Source organism: Eulemur rufifrons, chromosome 19 (genome assembly GCF_041146395.1).
Source record: "Eulemur rufifrons isolate Redbay chromosome 19, OSU_ERuf_1, whole genome shotgun sequence".
Classification (NCBI taxonomy): domain Eukaryota; kingdom Metazoa; phylum Chordata; class Mammalia; order Primates; family Lemuridae; genus Eulemur; species Eulemur rufifrons.
Window position 1 is genome coordinate 26,362,707 of NC_091001.1, and position 17,801 is coordinate 26,380,507.

At 33.0% G+C, this 17,801-nt stretch overlaps 1 protein-coding gene across 5 annotated transcripts in view; it reads left to right on the forward strand.

The window, feature by feature from the left end:
- Window positions 1-17,801, forward strand: part of LCORL (ligand dependent nuclear receptor corepressor like) — a 161,592-nt gene that overhangs the window by 108,923 nt on the left and 34,868 nt on the right. For 4 of the 5 annotated variants that reach the window (XM_069494350.1, XM_069494349.1, XM_069494351.1 and 1 more), the window contains 2 exons: window positions 3,794-4,045; window positions 17,046-17,139. In XM_069494350.1, coding sequence (XP_069350451.1) covers window positions 3,844-4,045; window positions 17,046-17,139 — 296 coding nt within the window. In that variant the 5' untranslated portion in view covers window positions 3,794-3,843. The remainder of the gene's footprint in view (window positions 1-3,793; window positions 4,046-17,045; window positions 17,140-17,801) is intronic. The other variant, XM_069494352.1, reaches the window with a different exon arrangement.

The following is a 17,801-nucleotide window of genomic DNA, read 5'->3' on the forward strand; positions in this document are numbered from 1 at the left end:
GAATTGATAAGGTGATGTTGTTAATAAATTGCAGGTCAGTTAACCAAAATACCTAAAAGTAAAGCTGGTATCTCCTTTAAATACATAATGAAAAGTAAGATTAGGTTTTTAAAAAGGTAGCGAAGAAGGTTCATAGAAGCCTACAAAGATTTCTGAAACGACATATATTTGGAATTCTTATGAGCAACTTGGAAATTTTCTGTTTTGGTAATTAACTTTAGTTACACTTGCTAATGCTATCTATTCTGGACAAAGAAAGTATCACCTGGGCTTATAAATTGTGCCCTTTATATTTTCCCAGTTACCAAACTACTTAATAAATATGAGGGGACTTCCAAGCAAAAGGAAAGCCCTGTCTCTGCAAAGACCTTCACAGTGTATTATGAAATGTGAGTCTAGGGTCAGACTTTGAGTAGAAGTAGGATGACAAGCCACCTAAAAGCAAGACTCAAAGGAAAACCATTTAGGCCTATTTCTTCTGCCTGTGCTTCCTTGTTAATATCAAGGTATCCCTTGAGATACAGACTTAAATAAATACTATTTGTGGATTTAAAAAAAAAAAAAAGTTTGTGGGAAAATGGAATTAAAAGATAAAAGTAAAAAATATAAACTTTATTTCTCAATAGCTGCTCCATCAAGTTCAAGACACTTTTGTAAGCAATGATACTAGCCATTTAGTCTGTCCCTAAATAACTGAGAGTCCTGCGAATTTTAACCATGTCATTGTTGTCTTTTCTACATTATTAACTGTGCTTTAAAGATTTTTTAAGATTAGGAAACAAAAAGAAATCATAAGAAGCCAAATCAGGGCTGTAAGGTGGATGCCTAATGATAATTCCATTGAGATTCTTGCAAAATTGACCTTGTTTGATGAGAGGAATGAGCAAGAGCATTGTCCTGGTGAAGGACTCTGTGATGATGCTTTCCCAGGCATTTTTCTGCTCAGGCTTTGGCTTTCTCAGAACACTCCAATAGTAAGCAGATGTTATTGTGCTTTGGCCCTCCAGAAAGTCAGCAAGCAAAATGCCTTGAGCATTCCAAAAAACTTTTGCCATGACCTTTGCTCTTGACAGTCTGATTTTGCTTTGGCTGGACCACTTCCACCTCTTGGTAGCCATTGCTTTGGTTGTGCTTTGTCTTCAGGATCATTCTGTTAAAGCCATGATTCATCTCCCATTAGAGTTCTTTGAAGAAATGCTTCAGGAGTTTGATTACATTTGTTTAAAATTTCCATTGACAGCTCTGTTGTGATCTCCAGCTGATCTGGGTTCAACAGTTTTGGAACCCATTGAGTGGAAAGTTTGCTTACTTTAATTTTTCAGTCAGAATTGTATAAGCTGAATCATTTAGGATGTCTGTGGTATTGACTATTATTTTTTTGCTGTTAATTGTTGATCCTACTCAATTAGGATATGAACAAGATGAATTTTTTTTTCCTTGCAATTGATATGGATGGTCTGCTACTCTGGGCTTTATCTTCAACATTGTCTCATCCCTTCCTAAATGAGTTATTCATTTGTAACCTGCTCATTTCTTTGGGTGCATTGTCCCCATAAACTTTTGGTAAAGATCAGTGATTTCACCATTCTTCCATCAAAGCTTCACCATAAATTTTTTGTTTGTTCTTGCTTCAATTTTATCAGAATTCATGTTGCTTGCACAGGAGTTCTTTTCAAAGGGATGTCTTATTCTTTTTAGTTCCCTAAACTCTAGGTCCTGTTCAGACCTGTTATAACAAGTTAGTAAGAGTTTGTTTTGGTGCAAAAAAATTTTCAAATCCATGCATAGTTTTTTCATAATATGCATTTTCTGTGAACTTTTTAAAGACCACTCATATTTTTGCTTATTTGCCGTTTTGTGGTTTAAATAAAATAGAAGTGCTCAGTCTGCATCTTTTTGTTTCTCTTATTTCCTCTATGACCTCTGATAAGAGCTAACATTTACTGAACTGTTAATATGCCAGGTACAGATTTAAGTATTGTATCTACAATCTCATATAATCTCTACAACATCCTGTGAGCAGCCCTATTATGATTTCCCAGTTGTGTTTTAATAGAGAAACTTAAAACATGGAGAGAATATGTAACCAGCCTATATGTTCATAAAGATGGCTAAGATTCTAACCTATAGCTAGGTCTTTACTCCAGTGCCCCTCTTCCCTGCCAGGTTCTAAACAAAGAATAAAAGTGAAGGCTAAAATGTTATTTTTTCTTATAGGCCCTTAGTCCCTTGACTCAGATATTTTTCACAATTCAAAATTCTTTGTTTTGAAAGAGATAATACAATGTTTATTGTGTAGTATCTGCACCAGGTCTGAAATAGCACCCTATGATCAAATACATTGATATTTCTACAGGATCATAAATAGACTTATATCAGCTTAAGTCACATTTTGCTACCAATTGTGATGGTAGTTGTGGTAGAGGTGGATTTGTTGCCTCTCCTTACCTCTAAATAGTGGATTTTCAAACTTTGCATTTTAGAGTTTTGGACTTATTAACAATAGGTACTGGTTAGAGAACTTTCAAATCTTTCAGACAAGTGTGTTAACTAATACTGAAACACAAAACTAGGGAGACTTACCCCTTCAGTCTCCAACAGCCCTGAATCTGGGCAGGCCTATTCATGTAACACTGATCTGCCTGCCTGGGTAAGCTATTAGACATTTAAGGTACAGAGAACTAGTATCTGTAGAAGTAGGTCCATTTCTAAGAGAAAGAAGTAGGGAGTCTACCCAGGTATCACTAGTCATCCTTCCCAATTTACCAATCACTCTACCTCTAAAGGGGCAGAATAAATAAAGGGATTGCAGCAAGGCCAGAAATTTGTGTAAAAAAGCCAACACCACCACCCACAATACCAAAACTCTATATCATTATTATATATTGTGTATATGAGTGATCTATCCTTATCTATGCTTCTTATTTTAAAATCATTTAATTGTTTTTACCTGTTGTGCAAGTTTCACGTATAATTATTTATTACTGCTGAACTTCATTATAGTTGTAGTTGGTCAGCATGTTTTGGGTTTGAGGATTGATTAAGACTGTCAATAGTGGTACTGTCATTTTACAGGAGAGTCTTAGGAGATGCAAGCTGAAATATTTAGGATTGAAATGTCATGATTCTACAATTTCAGTGGTTCTAGTAGTAAAAAGAAAGCAAATTGGGCAAAATAGTAACAATTCTTGAATCTTGATGGAGGCGCTCAGTATCATACTGTTCTTTAATTTTTTTCTTTATGATCGAAATTTTTGTATATAAAAAGTTGGGGGGAAAAACATCCCTGATGATGACATTCAGGATATATATGAAATGCACATTTGACAGAATTGAGGAATTCAGTGAATACAGAGTTATGAATTTAGATGTTTCCTTAAATAATTAATGCATGTTCTTACTCTATATTAAGTTAAAAACCACTTGTTTATGGTTACGTAATATATAAAATTTATGTTCACACACTAAATGTTTTAATATCAAATAAAATATATATGAATGGATATTAAAACTCTCAAAATAAGTCATTCTGTGTAATTCATTGTCCGTATTTTAGTTTGGGACAGAGAATATTTAATTGTAAGAAATGATTAAATAGGCCATGTTTTTGATCGCTGTATTATCATAAAGCTAAATCTATGAGGCTTCTATTGCTAAGTCTCAGAAACTATTGTCAATTATGGACTGATGCTAAAAGATTTCTGAAATCATTAATTTGTAATAAAATAAGTTTAAAGATTGGTAATTTGCATTTCTCTTTTTTTAATGATTATTATATTTATTTCTTCCCTAGATCTTCCTCAGAACTGTGATCCTAACATTCCCCTAGTTGCTCAGGAATTAATGAAAAAGATGATACGTCAGTTTGCAATTGAGTACATTTCAAAAAGCGGTAAAATTCAAGAGAATAGAAATGGTTCAATTGGACCAAGCCTAATATGTAAAAGTATCCAAATGAATCAAGCGGAAAACTCCCTCCAGGAAGAGCAGGAAGGCCCCTTAGACCTCACTGTGAATCGAATGCAAGAACAAAATACTCAGCAAGGTAAGAATTCTTTTGTCCATGTGATATATAATTTTATGCTTTAATATCCTTAAATATATATATATAGAACTTTTTATATTCATAAGAAAATTTGTTTTAGATGTAATATCACTTAATTTGTCTATATAACATGAACTATAGAAAAATGCAAATTTAGAGCTTTTTTTGTATTGCATCTTTAATTGTTTATAAAAGAGGAATTTATTTGAGTTGTTCTCATCCCTTTTCACAATAAACTGTAAGAGAATCCTAACAGACAACTTAAAAATAAAGGATACTAGTAAAGAGATGTTCATGAGAAAAATTATTTTTATAGCTGAAAACTTTATGTACTTGCTGTTCAGTTTTTTGTACTTAGGTCAGAAATAAAATAGATGATTTACCTTCCCATTGTTTATGATGTAACTGGGAACCAAAGGAAAGGTAATATGTGTGATAAACATAATGTAATTATTTAATTTACTATATAGAGATGTTTTTTATAAAAGCCTTTCATGATGAAGGCCGTGTTGGACTTGTCTAAGACAGTTTAATCAAAGGAAAACCATGACTTCACAGGGGAAGTCAAGAAAAGACTTTTAAGTGTTAATTTAAGGATGCTAAATTAGGGTTTGTCCGGAAGAGAGAGAACAAGCAGCTTTTGTTAACATCGATTAGGGATAGTGTTGTCAGTTCTTGAAGCCATAAAAAAATCAGCTATCAAATTTGATCCCAAAAGGCAGTGGTGTTAGTTCACGCTCTAAAGAAGAGTATTGTAGTCAATGTTTGAAGAAGATAGCCTTTTAAATGTGCTAAACAGATCAATAAAATTTAGAGGGGCTGAAATATGGGAATAATTTTCACCTTTTTGTTCCCTAATTTCAGGTTGCATGAGTTTATGTGGAAATATCTGAGAAATATTAAGATAATGATTAGATAAGTTATAAAACAGAGAAAGAAATGTCAACGATAACTACAACATAAGGCCCAAGGGAAAAAAATCAGTATGTAGAATTTTGGACATTGGAAAGCAGAGGATTTTTAGAATTTTTAATTTGCTTTTCCATGCTTTATACTCCCTTACATCTCCTCTCCTTTTAGGAAGTTCTAAAGAGACTAGAACATAGGCTTTGGTATGTGACAGACCTGGGGGTCGAAATCCCAGCTCTGCTACTTAAGTTACTTAACAAGTAACTTTACCTATCAGAACTTTAATTTCTGCATTTATAGTTTGGCAATAATAATAATGAAATCACTGAAGCAATGTGAGAATTAAATATATAGTAACAAACTCATAAAAGATACTGAAACACTTGTCTCTCCATACTCTTCACCTCCCATTCCTTACCCACCACAGAAGAGAAGCCTTAGAAGTAACATGATAGTGATCTATAAGTATTTGTACAGCTATTACACCAAAGTAGGACTGAGCTTTCTCTGAATGGTCCATTGATTAGAATTAGGATCACTAGCTAGACGTTAGAGGGAAACAGTTTTCCGATCTGTATAAGAAAGAATATTTCTACAGATTGCACATTTCTTCGAAAGGAAAGTGATTTCTTGATTAGGTTGCCTCATCATTGGAGATATTGAAAAGCATCAGATGAGTGGTTAAAATAAATGGCATTTTAAAAGTAAATTTCTAGTCCTTAGAGTCTGTGATTCTATGAATTTAAGTAGTAAGATAGATCCAAATATATGTATAATAGAACACAAGTAATGTAAATTATTTAAATTATTGTGATATTCTAGGCAAAGTATAGAAATATGTGACCATCCTGAGGTTGGAAAGAGTAATGATAGTGGATGTAAATCTGTAAATAATCATCTTCATAATTTTAGTTTTTGGATGACTTATGATCATACGTGATCCCAGTATTCTTGCTTTGGGACAGAAATCATTTAGTTTAGTGTGGTTTGTAGTATAGAGAAGAAGGGGGAAAATGGTGATAGATGAAGCTAAAGAAATAGGGACCAAATTATGAGAAAGCCATGAAATATTAAGGATTTTGACTTTTCTTGGGGCCACAGAAAGCTACTAGATTGTTTTAAGCAGAGAAGTGACAGGATCAGATTTTCTTTTGTGAAACCATTGGTAATTTCTTAAAATGTGACTACTTGCATACCAAACAAAGAAAAATGGAGCACATACCCTTTGGTGTCTGTGTGCGTGCACGTGTGTGTGTGTCTGTACCCACTAGTACATTCTATGTACTGATCTTTATATAAATTAAAATGTTTAAAGTTGGAAAATAAAGATGTTAAAAATAATTTTTAAATGTCTTGATAATCATGATGACTTCACCATCAACATCTTATTGAACAATATACACTTTGGAAGAGTTTCATTAGCAATGATAAAAGGTATAAACCCGTATTTCAAATAGTTTCCTTAAGAATTTAAAAAATTTTGGGCCCAGGCCGGGCGTGGTTGCTCATGCCTGTAATCCTAGCACTCTGGGAGGTTGAGGTGGAAAGATCTCTTTGAGCTCAGGAGTTTGAGACCAGACTGAGCAAGAGCAAGACCCAGTCTCTACTAAAAAATAGAAAAAATTAGCCAGGCATGGTGGCGAGCGCCTATAGTCCCAGCTACTCGGGAGTCTGAGGCAAGAGGATCGCCTTGAGCCTAGGAGTTTGAGGTTGCTGTGACCAAGGCTGATGCCAGGGCACTCTATCCCGGGCAACAGAGTGAGACTTTGTCTCAAAAAAGAAAAAAAAACTATTATGTTTCTCTAAATGTCTGTTTTTCATACAGATCTTTTCAGCTTTAATTGTTCTTCATAAGTCAGTTTCCTTATACCTCAGTGTCCTTGCCTTCCCTTTCACAAACTCTATGCTGACTTAAAATATGGTTATCCTGAGTAAAACATTCCCATTTGCCTCTCCATTGTACTTTCTCTCCAGGTGTTTCAAAAATTAGATGCTGTTTCTTTGTGTGTCTTAAATTCTTCAGATTTGTATAAATACTCTGAGCCTCAGAAACTGGTAGGAAAGTAAGTCATGCATTGCCCATACCAGTGATTCTTTTTTTGTCCTAGTACATTAACTTTAAAAACAAATATAAATAATCTTAGCATTTAAAAGATTTTTTTTAAATCAGTTTACTACAGTAAAAACTTTTCCTAAATTCCAAAGTACAGGAAGAAATTTGCAATTTAGAAACTTTATCATTATTGTGACAACCATGAAGAATTTACCAGTCCTATACAAAACAAGATCAAATGTGGGCAGAGATGGAACAGAAACACTTCATCAGCCTTGTAGGTATAGTTTTCTGCCATGAAGTCCAGTGAATATTCTGGTAGAACTTTCCTTATAGTAAACTTTTCACTGCATTGTAATTGTTTGCGTGTTTATCTCCCTGTTGTAATTTTCCTGTGGGAGCAGGAAGCTTATCTTTTTTCACTTTTGTGTTCCTAGTGCTTAGTATGATGTATGACATATTAGATTTATTTATTGGATTAAAAATCTTCACTGTTCTCAAATGCCACTGATAACTAAAATGAGAATTGAGATTTGACCATTGGATTTATGATATTTTAGCAATGAAATTTTACTTTAAACATTTTGGATGGAAAATATTCTGAAATATCTTTATACTTTTTAGAACAGCATGTGGAACATTAAGTGTCATTATAATGAATGTCCTAATGCACATGCACTTGCACTGCCTTATAATGACTTGAAATTTTTAGGATTTTTTTCCCTTAAGGTAATTAGCAAGAGATAATTAAGATTTCTTAAAATTACTTCACAATATTATGAGTAGATTAAGCTTTGGAACCCTAGTTTAAGATTTTTTTAAACAAATTATGTACAGGGCTAATACTAAAGTAGGCTTCAAGTGAACAATTGAGAGGCAACACTGAATAAGACGTGAATTTCAGAGATATATTTAGTTGTCATTAAGTATCCCTTGTTGCTGCTACCACTGTTATGTTTTCTTGACTGTGATTAAGGTAGGTGAACTCCTCAGCTGAAGTGTTAAGAGGGCCATATATCTGTTATTCTTAAGTATGATGTTAATAAAGTAAGTCTGTTGTGATTCTGTTAGGAAAATACTTAATGCTTTTTAAAATTCAGTTTAAAAAAAGTTTCTATATCCTCTAATAGAGTTATATATCTTGTTTTTCTATGCTGACCTTTTGTTTTCTGAAGCTAAAGACTTGTGGCAGAAAATGTTCTGTTCCATGCTTGAGAAGATGCCATGTTTTAGTAAACCGAAAAAATAAAACCATATGTCTAGATGATCTTGTGTCCCTTCTAATCTAACCTTCTCTGACTGTAAGGATAAAGGAAACAGGTAATATTTTAAAATTCCAGATAGTCTCACCTGCTAACAACCATTAAATGGCTTCCCCTTGCCCTCAGGGTAAATTCTAAAATCTTAACTCCGGGAACCAGTCCCTGCCCACCTATTCAGTCCCATCTTGTGTCTCTCTTTCCCTTTAGTCTTCATACTGGCCTTTTCTCAGTTTCTTGAATATGTCACACACTCTGACTCATGTCATTGCTGCTACCTTCAACCCCAGCCAAGTTTTTCCATATACATCTTACTCTTTTTCCAGGTCTCGTTTTAAACATCACTTCCTTAGGAAAACCTTCTCCACATCTCCAAAATTGGATACACACACACACACACACACACACACACACACGCATACACAGAGAGAGCCTATATTTGTATTAATTCTGAACTCATATTTAGTTTGGGCCTCTTACTATATTTTCCCACGTTATCCTGTACTCTTTTGTAGCACTCTTCACCTTTGTCACTATTTGTTTCAGCCATCTTATGTGTTTTCTATGTGTCCTATTTATTATGCTTTTTTCCCTCATTTTCTTTTGGATTAAGTTTCTTACCTTCATTACATTTTTTTCTTTGCTTATTTTGAGGTTATATACTCTACTGTTATTCTGTTTGTAGTTACTCTAGAAATTTTAAATGTATAGTTAACACAACAGTTAATATAAGAAATTTAGAGTATTTTAACTAGTCACCTGCCTTAGCACTTACAGCCATTTTATCAGTGCTGTGGTTCTCTTTTTGTGACATTACAACTTAAACATAACTATTTGTCCTATGTCATCAATTTTTGTTTAGAATCACATACATGATTATATTCCTTGTTCATTATTCCTTCCTATATCTCAGATTTTCTTCTGGATCAGAAATTCTTTAAATTCTCTCTCTTTATCTCTTTTGCTTTTGGTATTCATCAGGTTGGCTTGGCTATATTTGGAAGTGGATTTCTTTTATTTATTCTACTTAGGTGTCATAGGGTTCCTAAAACTGAGGATAGATATCTCTATCAATTGTGGAAATTTTTCAGTCATTATCTTTTCAAATGTATTTTAACTCTTTATTTCCTGTCAAATTCCATTGAGACAGGATGGTCTTTATCTTCCATATCTCTTATCTTCTCTTTCATATTTTTCACTTCTTTGTGTCTTTGTGTTACATCCTAATTAGTTTATTCAGAAGTATTTCCCAATTCACTAATTTTCTCTTGAGCTATTTTAATCACTTTTTAACCTGTGTCTCGAGGTTCTAATGTGTTATATTTTTTATTTCCAGAAGTTCTTTGTTACTTTTTTCAAAATGCCTGTCAGCATGCCCCTAATTTTACAAAAGAATCAATCAGCAAAATAGCAAGAGTGACTGGGGAGGATTGTTTAGGTAAGGTGGTCAGGAAGGCCTCCCTGAAGAAGTGATTTAAGCTAAGAATTGAATAATGAGAAATCCTGCATATGAAGATCTGCAGTCAGGGCATTCAAGGTAGAAGAAATATCAAATACAAAGACAAAATATCAAAATTCAGAAGGCAGGAATGAATCAGGTATGTTTGAGGAACTGTATGAAGATTGTTTCAGTCATTTAAAATCAAGAGATTATTCAAAACTTTTTCCATAGATCATAAAGTGTCAAAAAATATAATTGTTATGGTATATATAAGCTGGATTTTTCTTTTTTCTATTTCATAAAGAAAATCATTATAAATAAAAAGTCATGCACTTTAAATTCAGAAGTTCCATAAATGTTACCATCTAAAACGTCACTTTAACTTAATTAAATATATGAAGAAAAAAAAAGAAATCAATGTCCTTTGTAGCCATTCCATGTTTTCCAAAAAATTTGTCATACAGGTTAAGTATCCCTTGTCCAAAATGCTTGGGACCAGAAGTATTTTGGATTTCACATTTTTTCTGGATTTTGGAATGTTTGCATATCTATAATGAGACATCTTGGGAATGAGACCTGAGTCTAAACACAAAGTTCATTTGTTTCATATAGACCTTATATACATAGTGTGAAGGTAATTTTATATAATATTTTTAATAATTTTATACATGAAACAAAGTTTGTGTTAAGTACATAATGGATGGAATTTTTTTACTTATGACATCATGTTAGTACTCAAAAAGTTTTGGCTACCCACCACATGGGTTTCTAAGTGACAGTTCATTGAGATTTTTCTCTTTTCTTGTAAATTTTCTCATGTATTCTCTTCCCAAGGAGATAATTTTCATAATATCTACTTTATAACCTTAAAATTATCAATGTGCCAAAATAGGGTTCTTATGGTCATGTTGCATTAAAAAAAAGCTGATATTCTATATTTAAAATCTTTCTCTTAGTTTTCTGTTACATTAGGGACAAAATTTAAATTTCTTTCTGTGGCTTACTAAGCTCTACTAAGATCTCATCCTTGCCTACCTCTCTGGGCTTGTTCCTTTCCCTTTCTTACTGGCTTAGTAGGTGCAAATCACACTGTTTGTCTACTTCTGACACTTAAACCAAGCTTATTCCACTTCAGGACACTTCACTGTTGCTGATCCCTTTTCCTGGATCACTCTGCTTTCAGACATTCATATTTCTTTGGCTTGCCCCTTTCCATCATTTGTATCTTAGCTTAGAAGATCACCTTAAAAATAAGAAACGTCTTCATGACACAGAAGAAAGTACCATGAGAAAAATCAAAAGACTATGCCAGTCTGCAAAAAAATACTTACAACTCATATTACAAAATAAAGGACTAATATTCTAATCCATTAAGAGTTTCAAAAAATTGAAAAGTAAAAGATAAACAGTGTGATAGAAAAATTAGCATAGTTATACTGTCAGTTCATAGAGGAAATTTTATAAGCACTTAAACATAGGAAAAGACTCTCAACTTTGCTGTTATGTGATTCACACCTATCAGACTGGTAAGAATTCAAGTTTAACAGTACACCCTGTTTGGGGAGGCTATTAAGCAACAGGCATTCTCATGGGTTATTGGTGGAATAAAAACTGATACAGTCTTTATGGAGGAGAATTTACAGTGTCTATTAAAGTTAAGTATGCATTTACCCCTTGACCCAGCAGTCTCCTTTCAAGGAATCAAGCTTATAATTACACTTGCACAAATATGGAACAATATGCATTCAAGGTTATTCATTGGGGCATTATTTATAATAGTGAAATATAGAGAATTACCCATATATCCATCAGTAGTGGACTGGTTAATTTATATCCACACAATAGAAGACAAACATCTGGAAAAAAAGGTGAGGATAATCTCTTTATAGTGACATTTCTGGGTTTTATTTTTAGGTGATAAAATCAAGATGCAGAAGTGTATATATTACATGCTCTCTTTTGAAAGATAAACCAAAAATTAATGAAGATGGTTACCAAGAAGGATATGAAGTATTAATAAATGAGGCACAGGGGACAGGAATGGAAGTGTTCTGAGCAGAACTTGTTATGTGGTTTTATGTAAATGTTCTATGTATTCCAAAGAATAAAAATTTCTAAAAAGTAAAGCAATCCCTAAAATTTGAAAAAGAATATAACAAATGAATAGGCTGCATCTGATTAGTAGCATAATGTTGGTAACATAATATCGAGAAAATAATTTTGCCAAGTAACTTTATGCAGTATTTTGACTGTACATTCTTAGTGGAATGAATATATTCTAAAGGCAAGGAATGCTTTAAAGAAATCCTAAACTTCCTTTCAGTAAAATTAGTAATAATATTGCCATTGTTATTTTGAATCTATAGGACAAATCAAATATGTAATCATGTTAATAACATTGTTAGGAAACCAATATTTTCAGAGTAAGAGAAGAGACAGCCAAGAGTAAAATCAAAGAAGTAAAAACCTAATATTACATGTAGATTGGGAATGTCAGTGTGAACCATGAATTTTTTCTTTTCAAAAATATACATTTCCTAGTCTGACCACTGAAATAGCCTAAAAGTAATGAAAACTCAGTGGCATTAAACCTAGACCTGGATTGTGGTCTGTAAACATTATTTGTCTTTAAAAAGAAGCAGGCCTCTTTAGAGTCCCGGTTTGGACCAGTAAATGTACAAGATAAGCCCAAAACATCTTGTGCCAGCAAGCAAGGAAAGTCAACATTTGTCAAAAAAATACAGGAGCCAGTGTTGAATTTTTAAAAAACATATTGAATGTTTTAAAATCCACAGTTTATGAGAATCTCAGTCTCCAACCAGTAAATGAAAACAATGTTATGTTGATTATTAGGAAAATTTAGACATATATAGAAAAATACAACATAATAATTATGTACCTTTCGCCCAGAATTAATAAATGTGTTAATCATATTTACTTCTGATTTTTTTCTTAAAGAATTTCTAGAAATAACAGTTAAGACACCTTTATATCCTTTTATTTACCCTTGGAAGCAACCTATTTATATATCTATAAACAAAATAATTTTTTGTGCTTTAAAAATTCACATAAATACCATACTAAATGGACTCTCTTGTTCATTTAATCCTGCAGTTTACTTTTATTCATCAAACAATAATCTCAACAACACTAAGTGTTGTCAAGGATGTGGGAAAATTTGGTAATCTCTACTAAAGTTGAAAAATATACATACTCCACTGTTCAACACTTTCACTTCTAGTAGTATATCTTAGAGAAATTATGGCACATGAACACAAAGAAGCATTGAGAAGGATGTTAATTTCAGCATTGTTTGTGACAGTGAAAAACTAAAACAACCTAGATATCGACCAATAGGTGAATGGGAAATAAATTACAATATAATAAGATAGGATGCAGAGAATGCACTGGTGAAAATGAATTAATTACCTCCCCCCCTACTCAGTTTATATAACCCTATAATAGCATAATAAGTGCTTAGTTTTTATCCATTGAGTTAGTTATTAGTACCTTGGAAAAATACACACAAAATAACCTAGTTATATGCTATCTCCATTGTGAAAGAGTGATGTAATCTACATTCAGCTAACTATAAATCATCAGCAGGAGCAAGAAAATATCTTTCACCCCCATTCCTGATCTTCCTTTTTCTCCATCCTTCCCAAGCTATCTCTACCCTTCTCTTTTACTGTTTTTGCTTTTCTAATTCAGATAATTCTAGGGGTAACTTATTTTGATTTTTCTAGCTCTTGAGCTACACAGGCTTTATGATACAAAAAGGAATCATGGATACCAGCAAAATAGTTTAGTGTAGGTGGTTAATACCACTAACAAAAGGTGAGATTTTCTATAGATAACTAGGATTTATCTAAAAATCCTTAATACATATTAGAACTATTACATATTTATGTATCTTGTATTTACTATGTAAATGTTCATTGATAAGAGAATTTTAATGTGACAAATATGTTGAAGGGAGTACCTTTTTCCATTTTCACTAAATACAAACTATAATATGTGATTTTAGTTATCAGTTCCTCCTAGAACAAAACTTTTAACATAGATATGGAGAAAGGGTTGTAGAAAAGAGATAAAAACATTTCCCATCAGCTCATTGTTTACATTTCCTAAAGAGAAAGAATCAGAAATATAGACCTAATTTGGGTAAGTCCCATAAAGATGGAACAGGGCTATGTCTAACTCATCCAGATTAAAATTATCTATAACTAGGGCTTTGTGTAGTAGTGGTCCAAAAAGGAAAAGAAACTTTTATTGCCCTAAGTAGGGAGCTCCAGCCTAGCTTACATAGTTTATGTAAAGCAGAGAAAAGAAGTGATTCTCTGTACTTCATTTTATTACTTCTACTTTGTGGAATAATTAAGTTGAACATATCAAAAGTCTAGAAGATTTAGAATTGAAGAAATTTCATTAATTCTAATTCGTTCTGAACTTAAGAATAACTGAATTAGCAAAAGTGTTTTATATGCTATAAACTGTACATAAAACATGAACAAAATCAAAATTAGCGAATACGATGATAATCATTTCTTGAAGAAGATGGTCTTATAAGTTCTCAGAATAGTAAAATTTTGATTTCTAAAAAAGAAATGAGAGTAAAAGAAAAGACAGTCTTTCTTTCTTCTTTTAATAGATTCTAGCATTATACTAATGTTTATTGAAGTACAAATGAGTAAGTCAAGATCTCGGACCTTGAATTCAATCTTTTGGGAGAAAAAGCTACATAAATCAGTAATTGCACGATAGTGTTATAAGTGGTTACAGGATGCTGTTGACACAGGGAGACAATAAGCAGTTTCTGTTTGAGGGGATGTGGATCTTCAAGGATGAGTGGAAGTTTGACAAGTCGAATAGGTGAAAAGAGCATTCTAGGCAGAGGGAATGATGTGCTGCAATATGATAGATATGACATTGCATAGCATGTTTGAGGAGCTGCAAGTGGTTAGATACATGAGAAATGTGAGGTTTGAGATTAGTTGGAGACTAAGCATAAAATTAGACTGGATAGATAAACTGAGGCAAGATACTGCCTTTAACAATTTTGTTAAGGTATTATGTGTCAGGTAGTTTGCCTCTCCAGTCTTCCCTTTGCCCTTCTAATCTAGGCATTCCAACCTGTAGCCACACTGAATTTTCTCTAGTTCTTTGAAATTCTATTCAGCAAACATTTATTGAACACTTATATTAATAATATATTATACCAGGCACTATTCTAGGCAGTGGAGATATATGGATAAGTAAAATATACATAGTCTCTGCCTTCCCATAGTTTACATATGTGGCTAACACTGGTAAGTATATTGGCAACTAGAATATAGCCTAGATGATTAATAATTTAGGTAAGTTTTGCTGGTATAGGAACCAAGTCCAAGTTGTGTCCTGAATGATTGAATGATGAGTAAGGTTTGGTGAGAATTAGGATGAATGCAGGGGGCGGGCAGAAGGAGGACAGAGGTAGGAATCTTCCAGGCAGAGGAAACCAACTGTGACTGGGAAAGCCCAGAGATAAGAAATAGCATAGCACTTTCCAACAGGTTTCGCTGTTTCACCTTTAGCCCCTTTCAGTCCATTCTCTCCACAGCAGATTGACCCTTTAAAATCATGTCAGTCTTCTGTTTAGAATCCTTCAGTGGCTTCTGTCTCTCAGAATAAAATTCAGAGTTTTTACCATGGCCCACATGTCCCTGTGTGACCTTTTCCTACAACATTTCTAATCTCATCTCAGCCTGGCTTAATGCCACTTCAGCCACCCTTGGCCTCTTTGCTGTTCCTCGTACATTCTAGATATGATTCCATATCTCAGCCTTTGTACAAACTGTTTTTCTTAGAAGCTTTCCCCAATATATGTGCTTGATCAGTAACCCTCACCTTGTTCAGGACCCTGCTCAAATCAAAGAGGCCTACACTGATAACACTATATAAAACAGTAGCCTCCTCAGCCCTAGCCTCATTTGTCTATCAGCTTATTCTGCATTATTTTCCTAGGTATCACTATCATAATTGGTGGCTGTGGTGGTGGTGTAGGTGGTGTATCAATTATCTTACTAGATCCTAAGCACTATGAGAATAGGACCTTTATGTGACTTTTTTTTTTAATTGCTGCTCTCCTAATGCCTAAAACAGTATACATAGTAAGCACTCAATAAATTATCATTGAGTTCTACACAGGAAGTTATGGGTACGATGTTTTGTTTTTTCATCTTTGTATCTTCCCAGGCATTTAAGTATTAAATAGATTGATAGGGTAACAATAAAACCCTGTTTAATTTTTTTAATCCCAGTTGAATTTCTTAGTATATTTTTAAACATTTTCTTCATAATAATTTCTTTCTTATAGATAAAATTTTCAGCTTTTTATCTGGCAGTAAAAACATATATTTTATCTATCTATCTGAGAGACGGGGTCTTGCTCTGTCGCTCAGGCTGGAGTGCAGCGGTGCAATCACAGCTCACTGTAACCTCAAATTCCTGGGCTCAGGAGATCCTCCCAGCTCCTCCTGAGTAGCTAGGACTACAGGCACGTACCACCATGCCCAGCTAATTTTTTTACTTATAAATTTTAAAAACCATTGCGGTTTTATTTATGTAAATTCATTATAATAACAAAAATAACTGATTTTAATAACAAGTGCTTAGGCAGTTTTATAACAGGTTATTTTTTCTCATGTTATATTGTTATATGTCTTTATCCAGTCATGTATGTAACCATAATACATTATATAGGCAATGATTCCACTATTGTACATTTCAATAATTTAATATAGTAAAATTTTACACTGTGCATTCTAGAAAATACATTGGTTATACATAGAGTCACAGTTTACCTAAAGTATATGTGCCAAATATTACTAGTTCTAATAAATGCTAATTATTCAGTTCTCTTATGCATCATCACATTTTCTATTCTCTCTGTTTTGTGTAACTTATATCACTCTTACCTTCCTCAAGCATTATCTGGGCAGCCTTTAATGGAAAACAGTCATAAATGAGCAGTCGAGTGGCTACTTACTACCAAAATGGTGGGAAAGATGACCAAGAGTTGATTTTTAAACAGATTTTATATCATATAGTCTGTTAATTTCTTTTATATCACCTGGCAATGCCAGCTCCTCCTCTGTTCTTATTTTTTCCTATATAGTGCCTTCCCAGTCATTTCCTGTTGCTAAAACCATGTAAGATGAGAAAGTAATGGCCACATATCAAATACGAGTGTTAATATTTAGATCATGAACAAGTAGATCAGCAAAATACGAAATGTTAAAATATAACGATTGCCTATCTGTTACAAATATAAAGTTTTTTCTCTTGCAAAAATTATAGGGGATGGAGTGTTAGATCTCTCTACAAAGAAAACCAGCATAAAATCTGAAGAGTCATCCATATGTGATCCTTCTTCTGAAAATTCAATGGCTGGGTAAGCAATATCTAGGAAATATAATTTAATATTAATATAAAATTATCTCTGCAGAGAACTCTTAATACTATTCTGAGTAGTATTGACATAACATAGTTTTCCTCCAGAATTTTTGTCACTCATGAGTGTGTCTCTCTCATACCTTTCATTTGTCCTTTCTCTTTCTTTTTTATTCTTTCTGTTAAAGAAAAGTTATCAGAACAATCACCAAACTTTAGTTCATGTTACTAAAATGAACTGCCAACTTAATCATAGAATACAAACTAAGAAGCAGGACGAGTAAGAGAATTTTAAATTAAATATTCAGGAGGCAATTTTAAGGAAAATATGTAATTCAATATTTAATTTTTTTAAACAATGAACAAATTCTGAAAGTACTGTATTTACTAATTCTTAAAGCTAGTTTATAGTGTTTACAGTTTTTCATTGTGTTTAGATGTGGTGGCAAATGATTTAACGTATCTAGTAATCACCACAAAAAGTCCTTTTGTGTTTTGAAAATTGTCATTAATTTAAATAAATAATCAGTAGTGAAATGCTGTTCTGTTGGATATTTGGATTTTTTTAATAACTTTTGCATCTTCCCATTAACTAACTATGTAGGCAGCTTTTTTTGTCACATTTAAATCTCAGATGTAGAGTGCAATTTGTTTCAACTAAGG